The sequence below is a fragment of the Suillus paluster genome, assembly GCF_016628075.1.
Source record: "Suillus paluster strain FC165 chromosome Unknown EDB91scaffold_127, whole genome shotgun sequence".
Classification (NCBI taxonomy): domain Eukaryota; kingdom Fungi; phylum Basidiomycota; class Agaricomycetes; order Boletales; family Suillaceae; genus Suillus; species Suillus paluster.
Window position 1 is genome coordinate 82,601 of NW_024537687.1, and position 17,507 is coordinate 100,107.

A 17,507-nucleotide genomic window follows, 5' to 3' on the forward strand; every position below is an offset into this window, starting at 1 on the left:
TCTTTTGGTTAAAGTCACTTATGCAACTTTCCCACTGTCCACCCGTCCCCTTCCCCTTTTGGCAACATACATTATGCAACCATCCCACCGTCCACCCGTCCCCTTCCCCTTTTGGCAACACACATTATGCAACGGTCCCACCGTCCACCCGTCCCCTTCCCCTTTTGGTCAGACGCATTATGCAACCGTCCACCCGTCCCCTTCTTCTTTTGGTCACTTATATGGTCATTTCAGAAATACATTTCAAAGTTGTAAAAAAATATCTTCTGGTGGGCTGGTACATATGTTAGAGGGTACTTCCAGGATGGATATGAGCCAATAATCAAAGAAAACGGCGGTTGGGTTGTGGAGATATTGTCAAAATACTGACTTTTCAGCCCACTTGACATATCACATCATTGTCGACCTCTGGATGCTCCGGGACCATCACCAATCGATTCCTAGGCCTCAATAACCCCAGTAACATTGTTTTCAATATCGGTATTGAGGTACAATATCGGAATAGTGACATACAGGTGATCAGGGGGGGAGGAGGACCTTGTATATCTCAGGAATATGATTTTTCCAGGGAAATCTGGCATCACCACCGTGTTCAGAGGGCTCAAGAACACCCAGGAAAAATACTTCTGAAGGACAGGCAAGTCACATGAAGGCTAGAAAAATCGATCTTTGGGTGGGGCAGCATGACAGGGGTGGTCAACTTTGGAACATGATTTTTAGAGCGAAATCTGGCTCGACCATCGTGTTCAGATGGTCCAATAACCTCTAAAATGAATCATAGATAAAGCCAGGCAAGTCATATGAAGGCTGAAAAAATCGATCTTTGGGTGGGGCAGCATGACAGGGGTGGTCAACTTTGGAACATGATTTTTAGAGCGAAATCTGGCTCGACCATCGTGTTCATATGGTCCAATAACCTCTAAAATGAATCATAGATAAAGCCAGGCAAGTCATATGAAGGCTGAAAAAATCGATCTTTGAGTGGGGCAGCATGGCAGTGGTGATCAACTTTGGAACATGATTTTTAGAGCGAAATCTGGCTCGACCATCGTGTTCATATGGTCCAATAACCTCTAAAATGAATCCTAGCTAAAGCCAGGCAAGTCATATGAAGGCTGAAAAAATCGACCTTTGGGTGGGCCACCATGGCAGTGGTGGTCAACTTTGGAACATGATTTTTAGAGACCAAACTGGTATCACCGATCCATTCATATGGTTCAATAACCTTGAGAATGAGTCCTAATTAAAGATAGGCAAGTCATGTGAAGGCTAAACAAATCGATCTTTGGGTAGGGCACCATGACAGGGGTGGTCAACTGTGGAACATGATTTTTAGAGACAAATCTGGCATGACCATCGTGTTTATATGGTGTAATAACCTTCAGAAAGATTCCTAGTTAAAGCCAGGCAAGGAATATGAAAGCTGAAAAAATCAATCTTTGAGTAGGGCACCATGACAGGGGTGGTACTCAACTTTGGAACATCATTTTTAGAGACAAAACTGGTATCACCAATGCATTCATAGGGTTCAATAACCTCGAGAATGAGTCCTAGTTAATAACAAATGTGTCATATCAATGGGCTAGTAAATCAATCTTTGGATAGGGCACCATGACAGGGGTGGTAGTCAACTCTGGAACATGATCTTTAGAGACCAAACTGGTATCTCCAATCGATTCATAGGGTTCAATAACCTCGAGAATGAGTCCTAGCTAATGACATATGTGGCATATCATGGGCTAGTAAATCGATCTTTGGGTGGGGCACCATGACAGGGGTGGTAGTCAACTCTGGAACATGATCTTTAGAGATCAAACTGGCATCTCCAATCGATTCATAGGGTTCAATAACCTCAATAATGAGTCCTAGCTAATAACAAATGTGACATATCATGGGCTAGTAAATCGATCTTTGGATAGGGCACCATGACAGGGGTGGTAGTCAACTCTGGAACATGATCTTTAGAGACCAAACTGGTATCTCCAATTGATTCATAGGGTTCAATAACCTCGAGAATGAGTCCTAGCTAATGACATATGTGGCATATCATGGGCTAGTAAATCGATCTTTGGGTAGGGCACCATGACAGGGGTGGTAGTCAACTCTGGAACATGATCTTTAGAGATCAAACTGGCATCTCCAATCGATTCATAGGGTTCAATAACCTCAATAATGAGTCCTACCTAATAACAAATGTATCATATCACAGGCTAGTAAATTGATCTTTCATTAGGGCAGCATGATAGGAGCAGTCCACTCAACTTTGGAACATGATTTTTTGAGACAAAACTGATGTCACCTATCCATTAGTCCTACTTAAAGCCAGGCAAGTCATGTGAAGGCTGAAAAAATCGACCTTTGGGTGGGCCACCATGGCAGTGGTGGTCAACTTTGGAACATGATTTTTAGAGCAAAGTCTGGCTCGACCAACGTGTTCAGATGGTTGAATAACCTCTAGAATGAGTCCTACTTAAAGCCAGGCAAGTCATGTGAAGGCTGAAAAAATCGACCTTTGGGTGAGGCAGCATGACAGGGGTGGTCAACTTTGGAACATGATTTCTAGAGACAAATCTGGCTCGACCAACATGTTTCTATGGTCCAATAACCTTCAAGTCCAGGGAATCTGACAAACTCGTCACATACCTTAGCACTAGCTATGCGGCTCCCACCACTTCCTTTGCACTTCTGCACTATTTATCTGCTTCCTTTGTAGCTCCCCTTGTAGCTCCCTCATGCTTTTTTTTTTTGCATCAGAATTAGTCCTTTGGGGTCGTAGACCCTATGTTGGACATGGCTCATCGTTTGCTCTTTCTAGTTGTGTTGTTGGTGATATGGTACTATCGTGTTTGTTGAAGCGAACACGTACTTATAGGGTCAAAATAGAAATAGGTTTCAAACTTGTGAAAAAATATCTTTTGGCGGGCTGGTACATATCATAGAGGGTATCAATAGGATGGATATGAGCCAACAATTAAGAAAAACGGCGGTTGGATCGTGGAGATATGTCCAAAATACTGATATTTGAGCCAACCTCCCATATCACGATAATGCTGACCTCTGGAAGGTCTGGGACCATTCCCAATCGATTCACAGGCCTCAAATACCTTAGGAGCAATGTTTGCAGTATCGGTATTGAGGTGGAATACCGGGATAGTGACATACATGAGGTCAGGAGGAGGAGGAGGACCTTGTATATCTCAGGAACACGATTTTTCCAGGCAATTCTGGCTTTACCATCGTGTTCAGAGGGCTCAATAGCCCCCAGGAAAAATGCTTTTGAAGGACAGGCTAGTCATATGAAGTCTAGAAAAATCGATCTTTGGGTGGGGCAGCATGACTTGGGTGGCCAACTTTGGAACATGATTTTTAGAGCGAAATCCGGCTCGACCAACGTGTTCAGATGGTCAAATAACCTCTAGAATGAGTCCTACCTAAAGCCAAGCAAGCCATATGAAGGCTGAAAAAATCGATCTTTGGGTGGGGGGGGGATGACAGGGGCAGCCAACTTTGGAACATGATTTTTAGAGCGAAATCTGGCACGACCAACGTGTTTGTATGGTCCAATAACCTCTAGAATGAGTCCTACCTAAAGCCAAGCAAGTCATATGAAGGCTGAAAAAATCGATCTTTGGGTGGGGGAGCATGGCATGGGTGGACAACTTTGGAACATGATTTTTAGAGCGAAATCCGGCTCGACCAACGTGTTCAGATGGTCAAATAACCTCTAGAATGAGTCCTAGCTACAGCCAAGCAAGCCATATGAAGGCTGAAAAAATCGATCTTTGGGTGGGGGAGCATGATAGGGGTGGTGGTCAACTTTGGAACATGATTTTTAGAGGCAAATCTGGCATCACCAACGTGTTTGTATGGTCCAATAACCTCTGGAACGAGTCCTACCTAAAGACAAGCAAGCCATATGAAGGCTGAAAAAATCGATCTTTGGGTGAGGCAGCATGACAGGGGTGGTCAACTTTGGAACCTGATTTTTTTGGACCAATCGAGCATTGCCAGCTCGTTCAGAGGGCTCAATAGCCTTGGGAACAAGTGCTGCAGGAACCCCAGCAAGCGATATGAGGGCCAAAGAAATCAATCTTGAGGGGAGGCAGCAAGATAGGGGCAGTGGACTCAACTCAACTTTGGAACTTGATTTTTATGGACCAAGAAGACATGTCCAGCATGTTCATATGGTTCAATGGCTTCAAGAACAAGTTCTAGTCAAACACAGACGAGTCATATGAAGGCTGGGGAAATCAATCTTGGGGGGAGGCAGCATGACAGTGGGACTGCTTATATAAGCAAAAATGCGCTCACACAAGTTTTTCTCTTTCTCCCTGCCCACTCTCATCCATTGATAATGGTGCCATTTTTTTTTACTTTTCTTTCACTTTTTTGTGGATTTGGGGGTCATGCTGGTTGTCTTCCCTTCATGGGGAACAAACTGTTGATAATGGTACCAGTGTGTCTTCCTGTTCTCACTTTTTCGCTTTTTTGTGGGTCTGGGGTGATACTGGTTGTCTTCCCTTCATGGGGAACAAACTATTGCTAATAGTACCAGTGTTTCTTTCCTTCTGTTCTCACTTTGTTTTCGCTGTTTTGTGGGTTTGGGGGTCATGCTGGTTGTCTTCCCTTCATGGGGAACAAACTGTTGATAATGGTACCAGTGTGTCTTCCTATTCTCACTTTTTCGCTTTTTTGTGGGTCTGGGGGTCATGCTGGTTGTCTTCCCTTCATGGGGAACAAACTGTTGATAATGGTACCAGTGTGTCTTCCTGTTCTCACTTTTTCGCTTTTTTGTGGGTCTGGGGTGATACTGGTTGTCTTCCCTTCATGGGGAACAAACTATTGCTAATAGTACCAGTGTTTCTTTCCTTCTGTTCTCACTTTGTTTTCGCTGTTTTGTGGGTTTGGGGGTCATGCTGGTTGTCTTCCCTTCATGGGGAACAGACTGTTGATAATGGTACCAGTGTGTCTTCCTGTTCTCACTTTTTCGCTTTCTTGTGGGTCTGAGGGTGATACTGGTTGTCTTCCCTTCATGGGGAACAAACTATTGCTAATAGTACCAGAGTGTCTTTCCTTCTGTTCTCACTTTTTTTTTTCGCTTTTTTGTGGGTCTGGGGGTCCTACTGATTGTCTTCCCTTCATGGGGATGTTGGCTCCTCCCCTTCATGGGGGCTTCATCTCTGCTAGAGGTGGCCAACTTTTACTTATATTTTCGCTTTTGTGTGACTTTTGCTTTCTTGTTGGCTTCTCCCCTTCATGGGGGCTTCATCTCTGCTAGAGGTGGTCAACTTCTGCCTATATTTTCGCTTTTGTGTGACTTTTGCTTTCTTGTTGGCTTCTCCCCTTCATGGGGGCTTCATCTCTGCTAGAGGTGGTCAACTTCTACTTATATTTTCGCTTTTTTGTCACTTTTTGCTTTCTTGTTGGCTTCTCCCCTTCATGGGGGCTTCATCTCTGATAGAGGTGGTCAACCCTTTTTATTTTCGCTTTTTTCACCTTTTCACTTTCTTGTTGGCTCTGGGGGCTATTTGGGTGGCAAAGTCCTGGTTTCTCCCCTTCATGAGGGATACATCTCTGCTAGAGGTGGCCAGGATTTTCGCTCTGGGGGCTATTTGGGTGGCAAAGTCCTGGTTTCTCCCCTTCATGGGGGACACATCTCTGCTAGAGGTGACCAGGACTTTCGCTCTGGGGGATAATTGGGAAGCAAGGTCCTGGTTTCTCCCCTTCATGGGGGATACATCTCTGCTAGAGGTGGCCAGGATTTTCGCTCTGGGGGCTATTTGGGTGGCAGGGTCCTGGTTTCTCCCCTTCATGGGGGATACATCTCTGCTAGAGGTGGCCAGGGTTGTCGCTCTGGGGGCTATTTGGGTGGCAAGGTCCTGGTTTCTCCCCTTCATGGGGGACACATCTCTGCTAGAGGTGGCCAGGATTTTCGCTCTGGGGGCTAATTTGGAAGCAAGGTCCTGGTTTCTCCTCTTCATAGGGGATACATCTCTGCTAGAGGTGGCCAGGATTTTCGCTCTGTGGGCTATTTGGGTGGCAGGGTCCTGGTTTCTCCCCTTCATGGGGGATACATCTCTGCTAGAGGTGGCCAGGATTTTTGCTTTTATGTGACTTTTGCTTTCTTGTTGGCTTCTCCCCTTCATGGGGGATACATCTCTGCTAGAGGTGGTCAACCCTTTTTATTTTCGCTTTTTTCACCTTTTCACTTGCTTGTTGGCTCTGGGGGCTATTTTGGTGGCAAAGTCCTGGTTTCTCCCCTTCATGGGGGATACATCTCTGCTAGAGGTGGCCAGGACTTTCGCTCTGGGGGCTATTTGGGTGGCAAAGTCCTGGTTTCTCCCCTTCATGGGGGACACATCTCTGCTAGAGGTGACCAGGACTTTCGCTCTGGGGGATAATTGGGAAGCAAGGTCCTGGTTTCTCCCCTTCATGGGGGATACATCTCTGCTAGAGGTGGCCAGGATTTTCGCTCTGGGGGCTATTTGGGTGGCAGGGTCCTGGTTTCTCCCCTTCATGGGGGATACATCTCTGCTAGAGGTGACCAGGATTTTCGCTCTGGGGGTTATTTGGGTGGCAGGGTCCTGGTTTCTCCCCTTCATGGGGGATACATCTCTGCTAGAGGTGGCCAGGATTTTCGCTCTGGGGATTATTTGGGTGGCAGGGTCCTAGTTTCTCCCCTTCATGGGGGACACATCTCTGCTAGAGGTGGCCAGGATTATCGCTCTGGGGGCTAATTTGGAAGCAAGGTCCTGGTTTCTCCTCTTCATAGGGGATACATCTCTGCTAGAGGTGGCCAGGATTTTCGCTCTGGGGGCTAATTGGGAAGCAAGGGTCCTGGTTTCTCCCCTTCATGGGGGATACATCTCTGCTAGAGGTGGCCAGGGTTGTCGCTCTGGGGGCTATTTGGGTGGCAAGGTCCTGGTTTCTCCCCTTTATGGGAGACACATCTCTGCTAGAGGTGGCCAGGATTTTCGCTCTAGGGGCTATTTGGGAAGCAAGGTCCTGGTTTTTCCCCTTCATGGGGGATACATCTCTGCTAGAGGTGACCAGGATTTTCGCTCTGGGGGCTATGTGGGAAGCAAGGTCCTGGTTTCTCCCCTTCATGGGGGACACATCTCTGCTAGAGGTGACCAGGATTTTCGCTTTTCATAGAACATGAACTAAGGAGTAGTTACAACAATGTAAATTTCAGTATCTAGTAAAGACTTGAATGTGTCTTGACAGTCCATTGTAAGGTGGTGACAGAAACCCAACAAGTGTTTGACAATAAATTTCGCTTTAAGGGGTATTTTTGGCTTCATCTCACCATGAGGATATCACCTCTGCTAGATGGGGCCAACAAGTGCTCTGTACTGTATCATAATTGTTGGTGAGAGATGAGTTACCACTATGTATCTCATTATCCTGCAGGAATATTAGCTACATCAAGCCCCATACCCAGTCAACACTTATCCATCCTACGGATTGCTACCGGTAGCTCGTTACACCAAGACCTTGATACCTAGACACCTAGACACCTCGATAACTTGTAAAGTCACAGGTCATACAGCAAGTCAAGCTATATGATAGCGATCAAGCAATGCCAGAGCCATAAAATGGCAAAAGTCAAGCAAAGTCAAGCAAAATTGAAACGATGTTTTGACCTCGGCCGATGCGTCGCCCCAGACAAGATCAAGCATCCCAATAGCATCAAATCAGCAAAATAACTAACCCAAGATATGGCCAAAATACTGACTGTTGAGCCCCATTGACATACCTCATTATTTTGACCTTCAGATGCTCTAGGATCATCACCAATCGATTCCTACACTTTACAAACCCCAGGACTGGTTGGTCTCACCCCTTCATGGGGGTTATACTATTGATAATAGTGGCCAACTAATTTTTGCTTCTGGGGATATATGAGCTGGGCTATTGGCTTCACCCCTTCATGGTGGTTTCATCTCTGCCAGAGATGGCCAAATTACGTCGCTTCCGAGGGTATTTGGCTTCACCCCTTCATGGGGGTTTCATCTCTGCTAGAGGTGGCATAACTTTCGCTTCTGGGGTATTTTGGCTTCACCCCTTTTAACAAACACAAAGTCACTGCGGAAACGAGAATATGAACGGATCTGCATAGACCACGAATACAGCCTGTAAATACATACAAAGCGTAGAATGCAAATTGAAGCAAGGTACACCGATCCAGATACAGAAAGATTCAGTTTTTACAGGCAAAACCGACTGTGAAACAACGAGATTTCCAGACGTGGGTTTGCCGCCTTCGTGTTAAGCAGACTTTGGGTTTGCTACTGATTTTAATGATCCGCGCATTGGATTAAGGTCGGGTTTTGAGTGAAAGCGGTTGTGATTCTGATGTACGTACAGACAGGAAGCATGTATACGATGCAGCCCTAGGGATCCTCCACATCCTGCAGGCTTACTCTCTCTCCACGATGTATCCACCCCCAAGGTAGTCAGAGACGTCTGACTGGTGCCCCTGCCATGTCAAACCGTCCACAAATGAGCCTGGAGCATGCACGACAAGATATGACAGGTGCCTACCCCATGCAGGGCCAAATTCAAGGCGCATCGCAGCCCAAGCAGTCGCCTCTCGCTGACCTCGGTCGCAATGGGTCGCATGTTGATGTGGGCCTCTCAGGTATTCAGCGCCGAGAGCAATCCATGGGAGTGAGTATATCAGTCAAGGCGAAGGTAACTCATGACAAGTCACTCACTTCTGGATTGCAGCCCGATCCCACATTCCCATCCTTTCAAGAACAGCTTGATCATGCAGCTCCAGACTAACAGAAGCACGTGTGCTCACCAGATGCTGGGACCTCTCCATCATACCCATACATGCCATCCCGCCTTGACAGCCCGTGCTATAAATGATTCTCGCTGCTAGATATCGATTCAATAGTGTAAATCAATAGAATGACAAAAGAACTTATAGTTGTCTGGTCTTCCAACCAATTGGTAAGCACTGCCGGCTTCGTTCGTCATGAACATTTCACTGGCGTCAGCACCATATGCAGTGCTAGACGGCAGCTCTGAGTCGAGAGGCTCTTGCATGGATATGTCAATAGCCTACATAGCAGTAGAAAACTCTGGTTAGTTTGGTGTGATTAAACTAAAAGCTTTATGGTGTTGTGGTCTGCCATAGCATAGTAAGTACTTACTGAGTGACGTGAACTCGGACAAAATTTCGAAATTTTACCTTGCTGCAAGTCTACTGCAAACCGACGGCGAAATGTTGGATTTGCAGATCTGAATAGTCATAGAATAGCAATCATTTGCGAGGTATAGGCATGGGTCAGGAAAACCGATAAGGCGACATCGGAAAGCGGTCTGCTTACACTTGTGGCCTTCCTAGGATCTCTCAAAATTCGCAGCACATCGACTTTGGGTGGGGTTTAGTAGTTGACATGGGTGTGGGTACGATTAAACAAGACATCTGTCTCGGAATAGGGTAGGACCGTCTTCTCTCGTTTCTGCAGTGAACGTAGCTATGGATTAATTGACTTTTAATTCTGTCCCGCCCATTCTCGAGCCCCACCTCGGTATCGCCTCGAACATCAGGCAAGGTAGTGTATTTAAACGCATCTTCTGTCTGGACAGCAAGGCACGTGTTGGCTCTGCAGACAGACGCGAATGAACATGAGTGAGCAGGAGCCGACCACATCTAAAAAGACTTTCCACATCCACCTATGTAGCTACCAACCATGTCAGAACGTTAGTGATCGAGTGACAAGTCAGATGTACCATGTATTGTCAGGCAGTCCATTGCCATCCGCAACAGACGAGGATACAAAGTACTGCGCTCATGCCACCATGCGATAGAATTAGTCGTACCATTCTCAACATCAGTGCTCAGGTAGCGGTCGAGTTCGTTTCCTAAGTCAGGTGGCATAGATTTTTCCTTCGAGGAAAGTCCTAATATGGTTAGAGAGGGAAAGAGGAAATTATATAATCGGTTACAGAAGGAAAGAAGCATTACATACTTGGTTACAGAGGAAGAACTATGTCTAAAATGGTTAGACTTAATGCCAAGAACAAGGAAAGATGACACAAAGGAAAGGAATGGTGACATAAAGGAAAGGAAAGAAGGTACGAAGGGAAGGAATCATGACTAAGAGGAAAGGAAAGAAGGTACAAAGGGAAGGAATCATGACTAAGAGGAAAGGAAAGAAGGTACAAAGGGAAGGAATCATGACTAAGAGGAAAGGAAAAGAAGCATGACTAAGAGGAAAGGTTAGGAAAATCATCACTAAGAGCAAAGGACAACAAAAGGTTAGGTATTCCTTAATTTTTCCTGTCCCCCCTAATCTATCTCTCCCTATCCTTTACACTCCATCATATCCACCGATCTCTCAAACACTGCAAAATACTCTATCTCACTTGTCCCTCATGTAAGGTTGACTATCAGTTCAACAGGAAAATGTGAACAAAACATCATAGCTTTGAGATGTGCTAATTGATGACACAAAGACAGGTTGTTAGAAAAAGACTTTCTAAGGCATTGGTTGTACTTGGAGCGGGGAATCAGTGTACATTCTGCTATCATATGAATTACATGGGCTGTATATACAATTTTGAGTGATTGACTAGGCCAGAATGAGCATCAGGAGCATATGGTGAGTTAGAGATGAATGGTCAAGCAAGGGAATCGTGAAGTCTGAGCACAAGGTAAGATAATAAAAGAAAATGGAGAGGAATGTATCATCTCCATAGTCCTCTTCTCGTCTCTCGCTTGATCCTTCCATACTGATACTCCAAAATACAAAGTCTTCATCACCAGCCATAAACCCATTAGCCCCCTACCAGCATATTCCAAGCCACATCGCACTGAGCCATACAATATGTAGATGTCATTTGTGATCAGACAGAATACATCAATTCAAACTTGATTATCATATTTCACAATTTTATTGCACTGCATACAAATTAATCTACCATCACGCTCAAAGGATTAGCAACCAGCCTATCCCACCAAGATTAACATCATCAGATAGACAGAAAATTGCACACAAAAGACTATATTCATGGTTTTTTCGGTGCCTTGGACTCCCTTGTAAAAGCTTACTTTTTATGTCACGTGCTCAATGATTGTGTGTGTGGTGTATTTGCCTTTGTTTGGTCAAGGTTGATTTTTCGTTTGTTTTGCCATGCCTCTTTTCTTCTGTCTACCACCATCCATGTATTCCTTGTACCCAACTGTCTGTGCATACACCTACTTGCAATAGTGGGTGCTTCTGGAGTATTCTGGAGTTATGTCAGGCAGGGCACCCCTTCTGCCCTTTACAGGGCATAGTATTCCTGGGCTGTACTGCCTGGGAGGGGTTGCTGCTGGGGCTGCACAAATCCCTTCACTCCCTTGCAGAGCTTACGCTGGGTCTAGCCAGGCCCTACGTTGTGACGCATGGGTCATTGGGTTCTTACATTATATAGCTTTATATCATGTCCCAGAGTTGGTGGTGTCTGTATCTTTTTTTCCTGTTGGCTCCTCACTTACCGCTGTTCATATCTCACTCTAGCCCTCGTCATCTACAATGATGACATTCTCTCGGACGAAGCCTCATGGATCAAAGACATTAAGTTGTCTGACGACGAGAGGACTTTCCACGAGGTACAGAGTGTCATACCCTAGACATGTGTTGGCTAACATTTTTTTCGCTATAGGAATATGCTACCGCACACCCTACGCATGCTCAAGATGAACACAACGTCGACACACTACCCCCATTTGTACCACTCCATCCATCCTCGTCACTTGTATCAATGCCTCTCGATTTGCCCACCTTCGCCTCCGATGCTTCTGTCGTGGTCCACAACAACAATTTCCTCTTTGACGAAGCCGAGCATGAATACGACATCGACACCCTACCCCCATTTTTCCCATTCCATACATCCTCGTCACCTGTATCTCAATCAATGTCTCTCGATTTGCCGATTTTCGCCTCGACCTGTAACCACGAACCGGCATGCACTACACCTGACAAACACGAACACCATGGTGACTTCAACATCCTACCCGTCACAACAACAGCTATCGACGTCAACTATGGACCCTCACTACGAACACTAACTTTGATACTGACCTGCCTCTTCCTGGATCCACACACCCTGCTGACGCATTGGCTCAGAAGCCGAAGGCCACCCACTCCCCCCGAAGTGACCAGAAGTCCCTCTCAGACAAACTCAGGTCCGCCAGACAGCAAAAGGTATGTACCTACTCATCGCTAGACTATGGCACTGATCATTGTTTATAGCGCAAACTTCAGCTTCCCAATCCCAACCGCCGCCACCGCATTTTCACTACTCTAGCAAACACATTTCATCATAACATTTCACACCCACCCGCTTCACTTCGGCGCACAGAAGCACCGCCGCCTAGCCAGGATAAACCTCACAGGCCACGAGAGCCAAAGAGAATGCCACATGCCGCACCACAACCATTTCACGACTCTCAAGACACCACGACTGACGCTATCCGAAGGAGACCGCTTACGACACTGAAGACAGAATACGAAAAACGCCGCCACGCTATCTGAAGATGCCCCTCATGACACCCCACGCTATCCGCAGGAGACAACTTCATGACACGCAAGAACACGAAAGACGCTCGATGCCATTTCACACACTTACAACTGACGACACTAATCGCAATGGCCCACTTCATTGGGAACACCATCCTCCCCCACAAGACCCTAGCGAGACGAGATTCGACCCGCTTTCAAGTGCGACACCACGTCCTTGGTCGCTGGAGTCAATGTACAGGGAACCCAGTGACCTCGTCCTGTGGAAACACTTCGCTTATATCTACATTACCCTTTCCCTCGCTTGAACCGCCTGTTCTGCACATTCTTGTATTTAATCCCTCATGTTTTGTTGCTCGTATTATATTTTGTTGTTCGTATTATGTTTTGCTGCTCGTATCGAATCATCATTAGTAATTCGGATTCCACATTCGCTGTTTACAGAAGGAGATGGGAACAACATACTCGAGCTCAGCTCCTACAAAACTGCTTCCGCTAAACCCTATGCAAGATGACTGATGTGATTAGCCTGCTCACGTTCCCAGAGACCTCCAAGGCATTCACCGCCTACCGGTCCACAGTAGTCGACATTGACGATCGGTCGGCATCTCATCCACACAAAACCCCACGCTTGGACGCCGACTCTGACTCTGCTTCTGCTTCTAGGTCGCGCGATTATCTCAAAGGTAAGAATGTCAACAGAGCTGGCCCGACTAAGATCCAGGTGCATGGATTTGCAGGTATGCTTTTATTCTCATGCAGGATGTGGTGCTCATGAGAGACTGCGATGGGTGTTGTAGGTGGTGCGGTCGGGTCTGCGCTGAGCAATGTTTATGATAGCTTGTTTGCACGGCTGAGGGGCAGTATTGGGGAGTTGTTGACCAAGGGATATGACGAGCTTCATATGACGTATGAGGGTGTTTACACTGCGTGCCGAGGAGATATACAGCTCGCTCCCGCTCCACTCTGTTTGTCTCCGCCGTCAAAACTGATGGAGCTATGCCCCAAACTTCACTCAGGGTGGCTTAGAGGGGGGAGGAGGAGGTTATCCACCCATAACTTTTTTCATCGCACTTTCTGACCTCGACCTTTTGTCATTCTATTTATAGGTCTATAGCTCGCTCCCGCTCCACTGCGTTCGTCTCCCGGGTCAAAACTGCTCGACTTATGCCAGACTTCACTCGGGGTGGCTTAGGGGGGGAGGAAAAGGTTATCCACCCATAACTTTTTTTCCTCGCACTTTCTGACCTCGACCTTTCGTCATCCTACTCTACAGATTCATAGCTCGCTCCCGCTCCACTCTGTTTGCCTCCGCCGTCAAAACTGATGGAGCTATGCCCCAAAACATCGCTCTAGGTGGCTTAGGGGGGAGGAGGAGGTTATCCACCCATAACTTTTTTTCTTCACACTTTCTGACCTCAAACTTTTGTCATTCTATTCTATAGGCTTATAGCTCGCTCCCGCTCCACTCCGCTTGTCTCCCGGGTCAAAACCGCTGGAGCTATACCCGAAGACGTCACTCGAGGTGGCTTAGAGGGGGAGGAGGAGGTAATCCACCCATATCTTTTTCCATCACACTTCCTGACCTCGCGCTTTTTCATCCTACTCTACAGACACATAGCTCGCTCCTGCTCCACTCCGTTCGTCTCCCGGGTCAAAACTGCTGGAGCTATGCCCGGAAACTTCACTCTGGGTGGCTTAGGGGGGAGGAGGTGGAGGTAATCCACCCATATCTTTTTTCCATCACACCGGCTGACCTAATCTTTTATCATCCTACTCTACAGATATACAGCTCGCTCCCGCTCCACTCCGTTCATCTCCTGGGTCAAAACTGCTCGAGCTAGGCCCCAAACTTCACTCTGGGTGGCTTACAGGGGGAGGAGGAGGTAAACCCCATATCTTTTTTCCAGTGCACCGGCTGACCTCGATCTTCTACCATCCTGCTCTACAGGCTCACAGCTCGCTCCCGCTCCACTTCGTTCGTCTCCCGGCTCAAAACTCAGCTGTGCATCTGTGTTACATTCAGCCTCGGTCTTTAGTGTTAGGTTAGTTAGTTGCTTAGGACTGCATATATTCAGCCTCGGTCTTTAGTGTTAGGTAGTTAGTTGCTTAGGACTGCATATATTCTGCCTCGGTCCTTATGCACTTTCCCTTAGCACGAGCAATTCGTCCACCCAGCCGCCTCCCTTTCTCTATTGATACATGGGAGCAACTCAGCCTCGCACAAAGTCGACCTGCTATCACTAGTGTGCTCGCCAACCTTGCCGCTATCAACGTAAACTTCTAGCCATCCGTCGCGCATTGATCTGTAAGTCCACGTTCATCGTTCCTCATAGGCACAAGTTTTCATATGATGTCTAGCCCGTGCAAATCTCACCCAGACCCTCGAATACTCGGATATCCCCATGCACAACTACAACTACTCCCATGCTCTCCGCACGTGCGTCGTCGGCTACATTTCTATTCCTCTTGGTATTACCGGCCCACTCAGCATCGATGGCGAGCTTGTCCATATCCCCGTGGACACTGCTGGGGGTACGCTTGTTTCAACTGTCCTTACCAACAACGTTGTGACACGTGGACCTGCCATCGACTTCCCTTCCATCATCATGGCTGCAGGAGTTACTGAGAGTGAGAGGTACTTAGATTGGGGATCGAGGGGAAGAAGCGAGGCACTAAAAGGCTGCGTGCCATGAGCATTGGGGTTGGAGACGGAGAGGACATTATACAGGTGTGGGTGGGGAATCAGGATGGTTATTCTGGTTATCGACTAACGCTTGGAGCTCCGTTCCTGTAAGAGTAGTTCTAATATGAGGCGGAATGTAGAGATCGTTTCCAGAGACGAGGTTAATCGGTTGCCGTCGCACATGTCTCTGAAATAAAGAAACTCTCTGCAGAAGGCTTTCAGTTTGCGAAGCTCAGTGTGATAGCGACACGTCGATAAAGTTAGTTGTCGAACTTCATAATGTGGGCACAAAGGATGGCAGGGTGAATGTCATATTCGATTGATGCAAGGGCACGCTACCGCAGACCTAAATTACATGTAAACAAAGGTGACCGTAAGGTTTTCAAGAGTGAGGCTGCAGTAGGACTCGAGAAGTTGGCTGTATGCCAAAATGCGCATCTCTCATACATAGTATGAGGCGAGAGGAGTCGCGAGGGCAGGAGAAACGTCTGCTCGAGGGTCATTATGGGCATGGACATGTCAGTCATTATCAATCACATCAGACAAAGAGGGGCCTTGGAAGTGGATTGTGGGCGCGAAGAAACGTACCAAAGTCGTAAAGGTTGTTTAAGAGGTCTCCAAGGATCGGGACTTCGGGCAAAACGTATATAACTTCTGGTGCGGTAATGAGCTACAGGAAATATGATCAGCGGTGAGAGATACCAGTTAGGAAAACGGGCATACCCGTTTCTTGAGATCTACTCGTTTGAGGGTGAGGGTATCGATGATTATGGTGAGAGCGACGAAGTCGTTGTAGGTTGTGAGTTCAGTGGCAGTGAATGTCGATAGTGCGTCAAGGAAAAGTGCACCACCAGTCATAAACTGGCGGATGGCTAATTCGAGCAATGCAGAATGAGGCGTAAGAGCACCCGCAGAAGTTACTCACTTATAATACGGCGCCAATTCTGCATACACCACTGATCTGGTCAATGCAAGTCAAGTACTAAGATGATCTCATTACATACGTATGCCTTAATTCCTTCGAGCAACTGTTTTCTTGCATGTCGTGAAGTTGCTGGAGAGTTGGGGTAATAAGAGTGAACACGTGCTGCGGGACTGAGCTTTGGTTTGGATCCACGCCGAATTTCGGCGTGAAGCACTAAGACGGTTCGGACGAGAAGTAACGAGACAGATCGAGGACAACTGAACAGTCACGTGGTTCGATTTCGTAAGCAACAGTATGGCGTCTCTGAACTTTGAAGTATATGGTGTCTTTGAAGTGTCTCTAAAGTGTCTCTGAAGTAAGTGTCTCTGAAGTGTCTAAGTGTCTCTGAAGTATGGCTAGCCGCTACAGCACCATCAGTTCAACGACAAGATTCAATCCTTCGTTGTGTGATGTTCCTACTTCATCATGATGTACCTCCACCACTCGCCGCCTGACACAACTATATTGAGTGACAGTCCACCCATCCTGGACATCTCGTTCAGGAATCAGCGCTCAAGCTACTACAGTACTTGTACGAAGGTTAGTCAGGTTATGAAACATGCAGCGCTTCCCTAGCTCATCTTTTACAGCTTCCCGGAGGTCGCTCCGTCTTTTGCAATCCATCTCCGCCACTTCGTCACTTCGCCTCTTTCAATATTCGAGTTTGCATTCAATACCGAGAAGCGCGCACCCCCACCTCTGACAGCGGCTGCAAAATGCCTTGCGCTTTGTATTAAGGTATGCCTTTTCTTACCCGGTTCTGCCAATACGCTCAAGCCTTCCCAGCTGATGACTCCATCATGTCCAACATGTACTCTCTGCTCAATTACATCGCTGCGACCTCCAAAGATCTACACCTCCTCGATCACCTTTCCCAACGATAACATCACTTTCCAGAGCGACAAAACAGGGCTGCACGGCCGCTCAGACGAAGAGAAGCGGCTCATCAGCATCACGATGATCTCCGTTGTCACCCGCCTTGCGCTCGAGTTCCACGGAGGAGGTTACTAAGTTAACAATCTCCATGCTGCTGCAGCGTTTACGGACTTCGGAGGCGACTCTCGAATCTGCGATTGCATATAACTTGTCGACCTCGTGCTCGTAGCTCCCGAAGAGTCGTTTGTAGTGGTTTGCGACTCGCGGCTCGTAAAGTGAGTCGATCTGCCTTGAGCTTTTATTGCTTTTAACGTTTGCAAGATCAAGATTTGCTAGACGAAGTAGCTCCTCAAATGCAATGCACTGGCGTCCAGCCTTTCAAGGATAAGTTGGCCGATACTATGAACGACATACAGAAAACGCGTTCTTTAACTGTTTCAAGATCTGAAACGTCTTTTAT

At 47.0% G+C, this 17,507-nt stretch overlaps 6 protein-coding genes across 6 annotated transcripts; 4 read left to right on the plus strand and 2 right to left on the minus strand.

The window, feature by feature from the left end:
* Positions 1-5,430: 5,430 nt before the first annotated feature.
* EDB91DRAFT_1350963 (uncharacterized protein) lies at positions 5,431-6,626 on the minus strand. Its single transcript, XM_041326101.1, has 2 exons — positions 6,202-6,626; positions 5,431-6,159 (listed from the first exon to the last, which is right to left on the minus strand). Exons 1-2 carry the CDS (start codon positions 6,600-6,602, stop codon positions 5,493-5,495), a joined length of 1,068 nt encoding a protein of 355 aa, XP_041170607.1. The 5' UTR covers positions 6,603-6,626; the 3' UTR covers positions 5,431-5,492.
* Positions 6,627-8,487: 1,861 nt separating this feature from the next.
* Positions 8,488-9,402, plus strand: EDB91DRAFT_1087383 (uncharacterized protein; the record flags this gene model as incomplete). The annotated part of the gene is made up of 4 exons (XM_041316205.1): positions 8,488-8,673; positions 8,939-8,961; positions 9,149-9,152; positions 9,292-9,402. The coding sequence occupies 4 exons, from the start codon at positions 8,488-8,490 to the stop codon at positions 9,400-9,402; spliced, it is 324 nt and encodes a 107-aa protein (XP_041170608.1).
* Positions 9,403-11,270: 1,868 nt separating this feature from the next.
* Positions 11,271-12,926, plus strand: EDB91DRAFT_1268026 (uncharacterized protein). The gene is made up of 5 exons (XM_041324530.1): positions 11,271-11,452; positions 11,520-11,611; positions 11,665-12,039; positions 12,129-12,206; positions 12,255-12,926. The coding sequence occupies exons 1-5, from the start codon at positions 11,443-11,445 to the stop codon at positions 12,534-12,536; spliced, it is 837 nt and encodes a 278-aa protein (XP_041170609.1). The 5' UTR covers positions 11,271-11,442; the 3' UTR covers positions 12,537-12,926.
* Positions 12,820-13,695, plus strand: EDB91DRAFT_122878 (uncharacterized protein). Its single transcript, XM_041321030.1, has 4 exons — positions 12,820-12,894; positions 12,966-13,121; positions 13,188-13,261; positions 13,322-13,695. The coding sequence occupies exons 2-4, from the start codon at positions 13,033-13,035 to the stop codon at positions 13,600-13,602; spliced, it is 444 nt and encodes a 147-aa protein (XP_041170610.1). The 5' UTR covers positions 12,820-12,894; positions 12,966-13,032; the 3' UTR covers positions 13,603-13,695.
* A 1,809-nt stretch (positions 13,696-15,504) lies between these two features.
* EDB91DRAFT_1170347 (uncharacterized protein) lies at positions 15,505-16,377 on the minus strand. The gene is made up of 5 exons (XM_041320174.1): positions 16,282-16,377; positions 16,212-16,248; positions 15,931-16,152; positions 15,796-15,877; positions 15,505-15,695 (listed from the first exon to the last, which is right to left on the minus strand). Exons 3-5 carry the CDS (start codon positions 16,063-16,065, stop codon positions 15,649-15,651), a joined length of 264 nt encoding a protein of 87 aa, XP_041170611.1. The 5' UTR covers positions 16,066-16,152; positions 16,212-16,248; positions 16,282-16,377; the 3' UTR covers positions 15,505-15,648.
* A 220-nt stretch (positions 16,378-16,597) lies between these two features.
* EDB91DRAFT_1255124 (uncharacterized protein) lies at positions 16,598-17,182 on the plus strand (the record flags this gene model as incomplete). The annotated part of the gene is made up of 4 exons (XM_041323921.1): positions 16,598-16,646; positions 16,699-16,711; positions 16,762-16,909; positions 16,958-17,182. The coding sequence occupies 4 exons, from the start codon at positions 16,598-16,600 to the stop codon at positions 17,180-17,182; spliced, it is 435 nt and encodes a 144-aa protein (XP_041170612.1).
* Positions 17,183-17,507: the final 325 nt, after the last annotated feature.

What these genes read in the sequence shown, in the direction of transcription:
- EDB91DRAFT_1170347 (XM_041320174.1), bottom strand. Translation starts at nt 16,065, where the DNA reads ATGACTGGTGGTGCACTTTTCCTTGACGCACTATCGACATTCACTGCC. An exon ending in GAGTAGATCTCAAGAAACGG is followed by an intron (nt 15,878 to 15,930) that starts GTATGCCCGTTT and finishes TATTTCCTGTAG; the next exon opens with CTCATTACCGCACCAGAAGT. An exon ending in AAACAACCTTTACGACTTTG is followed by an intron (nt 15,696 to 15,795) that starts GTACGTTTCTTC and finishes ACCCTCGAGCAG; the next exon opens with ACGTTTCTCCTGCCCTCGCG.
- EDB91DRAFT_1350963 (XM_041326101.1), bottom strand. Translation starts at nt 6,602, where the DNA reads ATGAAGGGGAGAAACCAGGACCCTGCCACCCAAATAACCCCCAGAGCG. An exon ending in GCCAACAAGCAAGTGAAAAG is followed by an intron (nt 6,160 to 6,201) that starts GTGAAAAAAGCG and finishes CACCTCTAGCAG; the next exon opens with AGATGTATCCCCCATGAAGG.
- EDB91DRAFT_122878 (XM_041321030.1), top strand. Translation starts at nt 13,033, where the DNA reads ATGACTGATGTGATTAGCCTGCTCACGTTCCCAGAGACCTCCAAGGCA. An exon ending in GTAGTCGACATTGACGATCG is followed by an intron (nt 13,122 to 13,187) that starts GTCGGCATCTCA and finishes TTCTGCTTCTAG; the next exon opens with GTCGCGCGATTATCTCAAAG. An exon ending in CCAGGTGCATGGATTTGCAG is followed by an intron (nt 13,262 to 13,321) that starts GTATGCTTTTAT and finishes TGGGTGTTGTAG; the next exon opens with GTGGTGCGGTCGGGTCTGCG.
- EDB91DRAFT_1268026 (XM_041324530.1), top strand. An exon ending in ACGAGAGGACTTTCCACGAG is followed by an intron (nt 11,612 to 11,664) that starts GTACAGAGTGTC and finishes TTTTCGCTATAG; the next exon opens with GAATATGCTACCGCACACCC. An exon ending in GGTCCGCCAGACAGCAAAAG is followed by an intron (nt 12,207 to 12,254) that starts GTATGTACCTAC and finishes CATTGTTTATAG; the next exon opens with CGCAAACTTCAGCTTCCCAA.